The 11,853-nt window shown below is 42.7% G+C and overlaps 1 protein-coding gene across 1 annotated transcript in view; it reads left to right on the top strand.

The window, feature by feature from the left end:
• Positions 1-9,784: 9,784 nt before the first annotated feature.
• Positions 9,785-11,853, top strand: part of TMEM121B (transmembrane protein 121B) — a 3,710-nt gene continuing 1,641 nt past the window's right edge. Inside the window, exon 1 of the mRNA XM_044087526.1 lies at positions 9,785-11,853. This exon is cut by the window's right edge and continues 1,641 nt beyond it. Coding sequence (XP_043943461.1) covers positions 10,195-11,397 — 1,203 coding nt within the window. The 5' untranslated portion in view covers positions 9,785-10,194 and the 3' untranslated portion in view covers positions 11,398-11,853.

The following is an 11,853-nucleotide window of genomic DNA, read 5'->3' as shown; positions in this document are numbered from 1 at the left end:
ATGCATATAAACTATATACCTGTGCAAATGCATGTTTTAATAGTAGAAGCTGGAACACACAGAGTTAACTTATAAAACTTCAAGAAAATAAGTTGCAATTGTTTTACGATTGTGTTATCTCTCAGTTTTAGTGAAACAGACACAATGTCTAGAGCTAGAGTTTTTTCTATTGTCTGAAAAGAAATTTAATTACTAGGTTTAAAATTTAAAGTGTTTAATTGTTTTACAACTTCCAGTTCTGGGCAAACGTCTGAGAGATATGTATTTTTAACAGAGAATTGTTAGTTTCTGTTAGCCTGGGAACTGAAAGCAGGTGACAAAGAGGGGTGTCACCCAGGCTGACCCAGCAGTAATATTTAATATTGATTTAAGAACTCTCTCAGAGAAAGACTGTGCACTTGATGTTTTGTCTTGGACCTAGCAAGAACATCCACTAACCTGCATTTGCCTTGCTCTGTAAGTAAGTTATTTAGGGCATAGTATCTCTTAGATATAGATAGGAATATAGTAAAGATTAGTTTTGATGTTTTCTGTATTTATTTGAGACTGTCCTGCAATGTTGTTTTAAAATATTTCTTGTGATTCTGAACTCTGTAGTTGCTCTTTTGATTGAGTATTGTCTTGTTCTTTTATTATTTATTATTAAATATATTTAAACCTATCTTTGTGGCTTATATTTGTGAAACATATTTAAGCTCTCAGAGTACTTGCATGTGTATTTGGTGACACTGTACAGGCCACTCCTAAACAGCCTTAGTCTTGGTCACACTTATTTGGATAATAGTAACATTACACAGTAGGACTGGTCACCCTTTGTAAGGGGCTTTATAGTAGTTGATAAGTAGGGGTTGGTGACAGTGATAACTACCTTATAGTCTGGGCAGAAGGGGGCATAGCTATTAAACTTGCGCCAGCCTTCCCCAGGTGTGTGTGTGTTTGTATATAAATCAGATCTCAAAGTGTGTGTGTGTGTGTGTGTGTGTGTGTGTGTGTGTGTGTGTGTGTGTGTGTGTGTGTGTGTCAGCTACTTGAGCAGGGACATGAAGCACTGGTTGGACAGAGAGGGTGCTGGAGGTCTTGGCTTCACCCCTCAGCTGAGACCTTAACTCTATAGCTGTGCCAATGGGGTGTCTTATTGGGGATCTGAAGAAAGAGGGAGAAACCAGCCCCTAGACTGACTGTGATCTCAGTGTGCTCTTAAGGGAAATTGTACTTTAGTGTGTATGTACTTGTCATCCTCCCATTGGGCACATCCCTCACTGGTGCTAGTGGTGAGAATTGAGGATCCTTGATTACTGGCCCAGTGCAGGGGTGTCACATATTAATAGTTTAGCAGTGGTGGGATATCCACATCACATATTAATTGGTTGATAGTGGTGAGATGGCCACATCATATATTAATTGGCTTGTAGTGGTGTGGATGTTAAATTCATGTTGCCTGTGTACAGTGGTCACTGAAGGTGTTTGTACTCTCAATCAGCCATGCAGTGAACATTCAGACTTCATATCACAATTGTTTTATTTTTTTTGTTAGCTAAGTTAGTCTGGGAGAGCAGGAGAGCATGTCAGCAGAGGAGTATAGCAAGCTGATAAGGAGCCATAAAGCTGTGATGTGCCAGTCTAAAGGACTGGTGCATGCCAACCTGACTAAAGCAGACAAGATTGCAGCTTTAGTCACAGCTGCATTGCAGAATAACAACCAGGAGGACAATCAGACTGGCCGTGGAGATGTACAACTCTTAGAAAATGGGCAGCTCAACCTTTCCACAAAGGACTTAAAAATCTGCCTGGAGTTAAAGAGATTTGAGCTGGAAGCCAAATGTTTGCAAACAGAGGCAGCAGAGACTGAAACATCTAGATTCTGAGGAAAATGAGAATCTGCAATGTCTGAAAGCTGAGGAAAATGAGAAACTGTGATGCTTGGAAGCTGAGGAGAAGGAGAGGCAGAAGCAACATGAAAAGGAGATGCTGACTCCTCACCAGAGTCATAGAGGTGATGGGGAAGGGAGTAACCAAACCCCATAAGCAACAAAGGTTAGTAAATTTCTTCCACAATTTACAGAGGGGATAATTTTGATAGTTTCATTCATATGTTTGAGATGGTATGTAAACTGTATAATGTTGACTCTGGGTGCGGTTCCTGACTCCCTTACTCCATGGTAAAGCTGTAACTGTAATTTCTAAACTGTCTGATACTGATTGTTTAAATTATAATGCAGTCAAAATGTGTTTGTTAGAATGCTTTAAGCTAACTCCTGAAGCTTATAGGAAAAGATTTTGTAAGCATAGACGCACTGCAGATGAAAGTGTGTGTGAATATATTGCTGAACTTAGCACAGCATAGGTGGGTGAGTGGATGTCAAGTCACCACTTTTGAAGGGCTGGCAGACCTTTTGGTGAGGGAACAAGCCCTTAGCACTTTGCCTTAGGACATGAGAATCTGGTTAGCTGATAGACAATACAATACTGCAGATGAGTTGGGGAAGAAGGGGGACCTATACCTAGCAAGCAGGGCATCAATGCACAGGAAAGGGACACCAAGTGCTGCTCATGCGTCTAAGGGAACCCGTGGTGGGCAGCCCAGACTGCCCCAACAGAGTCCACCAGTAGCAGGGGAAGCCAATAGTCCACGTACATGTCCAGGACTAATGGTTAAATGTTTTAAATGCAACCAGTGAGGCCATGTAGCATATAAATGTCCATGGAGGCAAGGTGAGGAGGAAAAGGTGGGACAGCCAGTAAGTGGGAATGACAAAATGCCAGCAGTAAATTGTCTCAAGACAACAAGGGTACCAAACTACCACAAGAGGTTATATCCTATCTTAGTGAATGGGAAATATGGCATGGCTAAGAGAGACACAGCCTCTGACCTAACCATTGTGAAGCCTGCAATGGTTACAGAGGACCACTACTTGCTTGGACAGTCTACTCCAGTCTGAATGTTAGGAGGGACCCCATTCCAAATACCTTTGGCTACAATTTACTTTGATTGGAAGGGTGGAAAAGGAAGCAAGCAAGTAAGTGTGTTTGAGGATATCCCTGCAGATGTCCTGATATGGAATGATTTTGATAATGCAGTACCGTGTGTGCATGCAGTTACACACAGTCAGCCTTGGAGACAAGCATGTGGGTCTGGCAGCCTGGGGGAGACCCAGACAGACTGCACACTTTCAGCCAGGACTGGTGAGATGGTTACTTCAGGGAGGGACCTACCCTGTAGCAATGAGACTGGAGGTGAGCCACAGCTGCTTGTGGGTACTGATGTTTCCTTGGACAGAGTGACTGCAAGGGCAGAGGTGAGTAGTAGTAGTAGTACCCAGGCTGACAGTGAGACACCACTGTCAGAGAATACCAGACTTACTGTAGAAGAGGACCTGGGAAGGGTTGCTAAGAGCGAGTTGAGACAGGCTCAGCTCTCAGACCCTACATTACAAGGCCTGAGGGAGGTAGCTAGTGAGGCACCTGATTCTCAAGGGAAAGGGGAATCTGTATACTAGTACAAAGGGTTACTGTATAGAGAGTGGACCCCTGAGGGATGGCTAGAAGGTGAGAGAATACAGCAGTTGGTAGTGCCCATACCCTACCATCTGGCACTTCTAGCCATAGCCCATGATATTCCCTTTGCAGGTCATATGGGCATAAAATGTACAAAGAGATGTATTATGCAGAACATCTATTGGCCTGGGATTTCCAGAAATGTAACAGGGTACTGCAGGACCTGTGAGCAGTGCCAAAAGGTATTCAAGGCAGGAGACAAGGTGCAAGCTCCTTTGATGCCTTTGTCTATGATTGAGGAGCCATTTCAGAGGGTAGCTATGGATATTGTGGTGCCTCTGAGTACCCCAAGTTCCACAGGGGAAAAGTATATCCTAGTGGCAGTAGATTATGCTACCAGATACCCTGAGGCAGTGGCTCTGTCCTCCATTGAGGCAGAAAAGGTGGCAAATGCTTTTTAGAGATTTTCAGCAAGGTAGGTTTCCCAAAAGAAATACTGACTGACAGAGGTGCCAATTTCATGTCAGACCTGCTGGCTTGTCTGTGGAAGTACTGTGGGGTGAAGCACCTAAAGACCACCCCTACCATCTCCAGCCTAATGGTCTTATTGAGAGGTTAAACTCTACACTCAAGTCCATGCTATGGGCATTTGCAGGCCAGTTTAACAGGGAGTTGGATAAATATTTGCCCCATCTGTTGTTTGCTTACAAAGAGATGCCCCAGAAATCCACAGGTTTTTCACCCTTTGAGTTGTATGGGCATAGGGTGAGGGGGACCTCTAGATTTGATTTGAGATGAGTGGGAGGGTGAGTGTGAATCCCACAAGGAGTCTGTTGTGGCATATGTCCTAAACCTCAGGACAAGGCTCAGAAAGCTCATGGGCTTGGCCCAGGAGAATCTGGCAGAAGCCCAACAGCAAAAAAAGGCCTGGTATGACAAGAATGCTCAAGCTAGAGAGTATGCTGTAGGGCAGCAGGTAATGGTTCTCATTCCTGTCAGACACAACAAGCTGCAGGCTGCCTGGGAGGGACCCTACAAGATAGTAAGGAAGGTCAGTGATGTTGACCACATGGTTGAACTGCTAGCCAGGAGGCAGGGGCACAAATTGTACCATGTTAACATGATGAAACCTTACCATGATAGGGAGGCCCTTGTGCTGAGTATTTGCAGTGGATGGCAAGAGGAGTCTGAGGGGGATCTGGTGACTGATCTCCTCAGTGAGGCTCAGGAAGACACCTCAGTGGAAGGGGTAGCAATGTCCCAGCAGCTATCCCCTACCCAGGTTTGAGAAATCAAAGCAGTGTTACAGGAGCTTGGAGAGATGTTCACTGGGAAACCAGGGTGCACCCACCTGGTGCGGCACCATGTGGATACAGGACCTCAAAGGCCTATTAAGCAGTCCCCTTATAGGGTGCCTGAGACAGTCAAAGAGACTCTGAGGGAGGAGATATAGAAAATGTTGGAACTAGGGGTAATTCAGGGGTCCAGCAGCCCCTGGGCCTCCCCAGTGGTGCTGGTACCAAAGAAGGATGGCAGCACCAGGTTCTGTGTGGACTACAGGAAATTAAATAATCACAAAGAGTCAAATGCTTACCCCATGCCTAGGACAGAAGAAGCCCTAGAGCAGCTGGGTGGGGCTACATATCTTACCATCACTGATCTTACCAAGGGTTACTGGCAAGTGCCCTTGACTCCCAGTGCTAGAGAGAGGTCAGCCTTTGTGACTCCTTTTAGCTTGCATGAGTTCACAAGGATCCCCTTTGGGATGAAAAATGCCCCAGCAACATTCCAGAGGCTGGTAGATTGTATCCTAGTAGAAGCAGGAGATTTTGCCCTTGCTTACCTAGATGATGTTGCCATCTACAGCCATTCCTGCATTGACCATTAAACCCAGCAAATGTCAGGTGGGTATGGCAGAGATCTTCTACCTGGGACATAGAGTGGGTAGTGGTAAGATCAGGCCAGAACTTACCAAAGTGTAAGCCTTTCAGGCATGGCCTGCCCATGATACCAAGAGCAGGTGAAGGCATTCTTATGGACAGCAGGGTACTACAGAAAGTTCGTCCCCAGTTATGGTACCATAGCTGCTCCCCTCACAGATCTGACAAGGAAAAACAGGCCAGATAAGGTAGTGTGGACCCCAGCATGTCAGCAAGCATTCCAGAAGCTTAAAGGAGCTCTGGGAGGACCTTCTGTGTTAGCCAGTCCAGATTACAGCAAAGAATCTGTTGTGCAGGCAGATGCTTCAAACCATGGGGTAGGGGCTGCACTTAGCCAGGTTTCCTCAGAGGGAAAAGAGCACCCAGTGGTATATCTCAGCCGTAGGCTTCAACCCAGGGAGGAATGCTATGCAGCTGTAGAAAAGGAATGCCTAGCCATAGTGTGGGCACTGCAGAAACTTCAGCCTTATCTGTATGGAAGGAAATTCACTGTAGTTACAGACCACAATCCATTAACATGGCTACATCGAGCCAGCCAGCAAAATGCCAAGTTACTAAGGTGGAGCCTAGGGTTGCAAGCATATACGACAGTGCAGCACCACAGTGGGGTTAGCAATTACAACCAGATGGGCTCTCAAGACAGGGAATGGGGTAAGATATTCCCAGATAGGCTCAACCCTCTCAAGCAATGTTTCTCAGGGGTCACTTGATTTTTTTTTGGGGGGGGGGGACTGTGACACTGCCAGCCCAGCTATCTGGAATTTTGTAAATAATTCTATGTCATTTGTGAATATTAATATAATTCATATGCTTGTCTTACAAATGTAAGAGGACTATATGTTATGTATATATTATAGGGTGGAAGTTTGTGTTGAACAGGGTTTGTACAGTACTGAGCTTCAAGGATGTGTCCACAGTGTACCCTACTGGAAAAGGACAGAAATTTATGTAAACTATATACCTGTGCAAATGTATGTTTCAATAGTAGTAGCTGGAAAACACAGAGTTAACTTACAAAACGTCAAGAAAATAAGTTGCATTTGTTTTACAATTGTGTTATCTCTCATTTTCAGTGAAACAGACACAATGTCTAGAGCTAGAGGTTTTTCTGTTGTCTGAAAAGAAAAGTAATTATTAGGTTTAAAATGTAAAGTGCTTAATTATTTTATGACTTCCAGTTCCGGGCAAACATCTGAGAGATATATATTTTTAACACAGAGTTGTTAGTTTCTGTTAGTCTGGTAACTGAAGGCAGGTGACAAAGAGTGATGTCATCCAGGCTGACCCAGCAGTAATATTTAATATTGATTTAAGAACTCTCTCAGAGAAAGACCGTGCACTTTGTGTTTTGTCTTGGACCTAGCAAGAACATCCACTCATCTTCATTTGTCCTGCTTTATAAGTCAGTTATTTAGGCATAGTATATCTTATCTAGAAATAGGAATATAGTAAGGATTAGTTTAGATGTTTTCTGTATTTATTTGAGACTGTCCTGCAATGTTGTTTTAAAATATTTCCTGTGATTCTGAACTCTGGAGTTACTGTATTGCTGGAGTATTATCTTGTTCTTCTATTATTTATTATTAAATATATTTAAACCTATCTTTGTGGTTGATATTTGTGAAACATATTTAAACTCTAAGAGTACTTGCATATGTATTTGGTGACACTGTGCAGGCCACTCCTAAATAGCCTTAGTCTTGGTCACACTTACCATTTGGAAAATAGTAACATCACACAGTAGGATTGGTCACCCTTTGTAAGGGCCTTTATATTAGCTGATACGTAGGGGTTGGTGGCAGTGATAACTACCTTATAGTCTGGGCAGAAGGAGGGATAGCTAGTAAACCTGTGCCAGCCTTCCCCAGGTGTGTGTGTGTGTGTGTGTGTGTGTGTGTGTGTGTGTGTGTGTGTGTGTGTGTGTGTTTGTATATAAATCAAATCTCAAAGTGTGTGTGTGTGTGTGTGTGTGTGTGTGTGTGTGTGTGTGCGTGTGTGTGTGTGTGTCAGCTACTTGGGCAGGGACACGAAGCACTGGTTGTACAGAGATGGCACTGGAGGTCTTGGCTTGACCCCTCAGCTGAGATCTTAACCCTATAGCTGTGCCAGTGGGGAGTCTTATTGTGGATATGGAGAAAGAGGGAGAAACTAGCCCCCAGACTGACTGTGATTTCTGTGTGCTCTTAAGGGAAATTGTACTTTACTGTGTGTGTACTTGTCATCCTCCCATTGTGTACATCCCTCACTGGTGCTAGTGGTGAGGACTGAGGCTCCTTGATTACTGGGTCAGTGCAGGTGCATCACAGACAGTCCCTATTTTTGCAGCTCTATCCTATAAAAATCATGAAAAACTGCAAGTATCCTCAGATGTTATGGTAAAAAAAATACTTCCAGCAAAAGGGATGACTGCAATTAGGGATACAGACAACAGGCAAGAGGGGGCTGAAATTTATTGGAAAAAACTTGCACAGGAACCATGGTATTGGGAGCAAATAACTAGAGAAGGAAAGATAAAAGAATGGGAAGATGCCAAGAATTTATTTGGATGCAGGTTAAAGACTGCCTTCCCTCTCAAGGATTGATATCAGAGTATAGGAAAGAGAAATAAATAGGGGGGGGGTCTTAAATGAAAGAACAGTACTGGTAGAACTTTAAACAGAATCTAGAACAGCAACTTCTGTTAAAAAAGGAATAATTAGTACAGCATACAAAATATTGCATGATAGCTGTAAGAATCAGTCAGAGGAGGTTAGAAAGGATTGGAAAGAGAGATTGGATAAGCAATTCACAAAGAAACAATGGGGGGAATATATATGTTTTATTCCAGTATATGCAACAAAACCTAGAAGATTTAGGATTTTTGTTGGAAATGTTTACATATATATTTTTATACCCCAAGTAGACTCCAGAGAATTTTTCCTCGGATAGACAGCAAATATTGGAGGTGTGATAGGGGTGAAAGAGGTAATTAGGAACATATATGACAGCAAATGTTGCAAGTGTGATAAAAAAAAAAAAAGAGGTAACTGGGAACATATTTTCTGGGAGTATAATGAGCTGGCATACTTTAAAGATTCCTTGCAGACAACTCTGTCAGAGATATTGGGTAAAAAATTGATGTAACTAGGGAAATGTTTTTTTCTGAGCTATTATACAGAATCAGAATCGCCTAAACATAGTAAGGCCTTGCTGAATCTAATTATGGTGACTACCAAAAAAGCAATTACTAGAAAATGGAAATCAAAGTGTAAACCAGCTGTGCTAAAAATAGTGAATATAGTAACAGAGATAAAACAACTGGAAGTGTAATCTTTACACAAGGGTAGGAACAAATTACATGGGAAAAAATGGGAAATGTGGGAACAATACCTACAGAGAGAAATGAGGTTTAAAAGAAGGCAGGATTTGAATGAGCTATGTAATTTTTGACTGACAATGATTGGGTAGAGTATAAGTGATGTATAATATTTGCAACTCAAATTATGTCAATATGGTTTGTGATGTAAAATGCTTGCACTAAAATTATGTCAATATGGTTTGTTTGCATTTATATAAATGCATTATTGAATATATCATAAGTGATAATTTAATACATACTTCCACAATTTCTTTTAGTGGTTGCACAAAACAACTATTTTTATATCCAAAAACACTTAAATATTACATTAAACAATATGATCAACTCAAATTCTGAAAGAAGGCGTTTTTTATTTTGACAAAGTTCAGTTCTTTGCACTGGTTTTGGGTATGGTTTATCCTGCAAAATATGTTGCTTCCATAAAACAACATATCCCAGTTTGGACATTTGAAAAGGTAGCAGCCCTAATTGTCTATATGTCGTTAACATTTTGATGGATAACGCGGTATATTACCGTTAACATCATGATATGGCCAAAGACTGTAACAAAATGTTATTTCTCACAACGTATAGCATTCTGCCGTAGCTCTCAACCTCTTAGCACAAAAAATCTGGACAAAGTCCCAAAAATAGGGACAAATTTTAAATATTGCCGTTATAAACTTAGAAAGTTGTTAGAATAAAAAGGTTTTGTGTTACTGTGCATTTTCTGCCCGAAGTCTGAAACTGAAATACCTGTCATTATTTAGTGAAATCAGTCCTCCCGGATTTGCCACAAAAATCCAGAAAAATCACAAATTTTATGAGAAACAGATCTGGACATTCTGCGGAAATCTGGACGGTTGATGTAACAGCAACCCCCCCCCCCCCCCCAAATAAATAAATAGATAAGACATTTCAGAAGACTCTTCGTTCTGCCAGAAATGGAATACCTGTGAATTACTGCAAGCATTGGGTTCTTGCTGATTATTGCCGTTATACAACTATTTCATCGTTCTAATGCAAGGCCCCCTGGTATTTCTCATCTCTGCTCATATCTGGGGGTGGGTATTTATTTACATTTGCTTACCGTTACATCGTCCCATTTACAGTGACAGAGATCTGTACAAAAGCACCTTGCCACTGCATAAAAGTCACTACCTTGAATCTGGGTTCAACAACTAACTCATCTGTTTTTCTCTGAGCAACCCTTTGACCTTCTACACCGCTATTTCGGAGACAAATAAATAATTATCTAGTTAATCAAAAATGAGGATCGAGGAAAAGAGAGTTTAGGCATCTATTTCGGCTTTTTTTCTCTACGGCCAGAAAATCCAGTCCGTAGTTTGTCTGTTTCCCGGCGGCAGCTCTCCAGCTGTTGCTGCTGATGCAGGGAGGAGGGAGAGGTGAGGAAGGAGAACAATGAAGGCGGCTTTTGGGGCTGATAGCTCCCTGTCCAGCAACACCTCGGATAACCCTAGCCAGGCTGTAGCCACCGGACAGGAAGGACCTTTTGGAGAGTGCGACGACGAGCTCCTCTGTCTTCGGAATACCTCTTACAGACGGGAGTCGCAGGGCTCAACGGACAGTGGCAAGCAACCCAGCATCAGCAAGCCCCTAGTGCCAGCAGCTGCAGGGGGGTCTTACAGTATGACCACCGGTGAGTTCCTTCACTGCAGCGGGGCGTCCACCGGGGCCACAATATATGGCCGTGCCTCCCCCAGGAGAACCGCTTTCTACAAGGCCCTCTGTTTTCTGCTGCTTGTCTTACAAGGAGGGGTGCTCGATTTCTACCTCATTGTAGTCACCGATTTGTACTGGTGCTCCTGGATCGCTACTGACCTGGTCGTCATTGCTGGCTGGGGAATATTTTTCATTAAAAACGCTAAGAGCAAGAAAGAGAAGAGCTGCAACAGTCTGCGCCAGCTCAAGGCAGCATGGCAGGGTGGCAACCACGGAGAATTCACCTTTGCTTACCTGGCATGGCTTATTTATGTCATTGCCTTCACTCCCAAGGTAGTTTTGATACTGGGAACCTCTATCCTGGATTTAATCGAACTGGGGGTGCCTTTGGGGACAACTGGCTTCAAAATTACCTTAATGATATCAGCCCCTCTACTATATGCTCTCATCAACTCCATTTCAGATAGCTACAGTGGGCAACCAGCTCAGAGCTGCTTCCTTACCAGCTGCCTAGACCTGCTTGACAGCTTCACCTTGCTGGAGATGTTGCTGCAGGAACGTACCCCTTTGCTACAGCTTCGTTATACTGTCCTTGCTATCTATTTTCTTACCCTTACTATGCCAGTACTCTGGCTTTACCAGCTTAATACCTCCCAGCTTGATTGTAAATCTGTTTGGGTACGGCTGTTTTCTGGACTCTTGGTCAATGTGCCTCTTCTGGTGATGAGATGTCTCCTAGTATTTGGTTATGGACAACAAGTTTCAGTCTTTATGCTCAAGAACTTGTTCTTTCTGACATCTAGTTGCCTGGAGGGAATTGAGCAGTCCTGTACCTTCCGAAGTCTCTCCAGTCCTCCAGGCCATTTCTCTCACTGCATTTCAGAGAATGACATGTGTCCCCATGGATATGTTAACACCTTAGCTGTCACTGGTCCTAAATAAACTTTGTCAATGTCACTATGTAGCTACTATTAGCTTTACAAAAAAAAAAAAAAAAACTAAAATAATTTTTGTATTTCTCTGTCATATCATATCTGTTACTGGCACTAAGAGCTAATATTAGGATACAATTCAGATGACAGTGCACCTCTCAAATGTACCTGTATCAGCATAGTGAATTAATACGTCAACATCATGGATTGAACAAGCCTGAAAAAAAACTGAAGCTGGATCAGCTCACTTCATATAGAAAGTATCAATCCAGTAATTTTTTATCTAAATCACTACTTTTCATCTACAGCAGCTATTGAAGTATCTTCAGCTTCTGGTCTCCTTCCCAACTCACAGATGACACTAGTAGCCAATACAAATGGCTAGTGCTTTAATTTATGGACAGGGTAGGCCCATTTTTCTGGTATGGCTTGGTGGGGAAAAATTATTCTACTTTCCATTTTAGCA

Source organism: Protopterus annectens, chromosome 11.part0 (genome assembly GCF_019279795.1).
Source record: "Protopterus annectens isolate FY-2018-M chromosome 11.part0, PAN1.0, whole genome shotgun sequence".
NCBI lineage: Eukaryota > Metazoa > Chordata > Ceratodontiformes > Protopteridae > Protopterus > Protopterus annectens.
The sequence above is the reverse complement of the archived record's forward strand: the minus strand, read 5'-3'. Positions and strand labels throughout refer to the sequence as shown.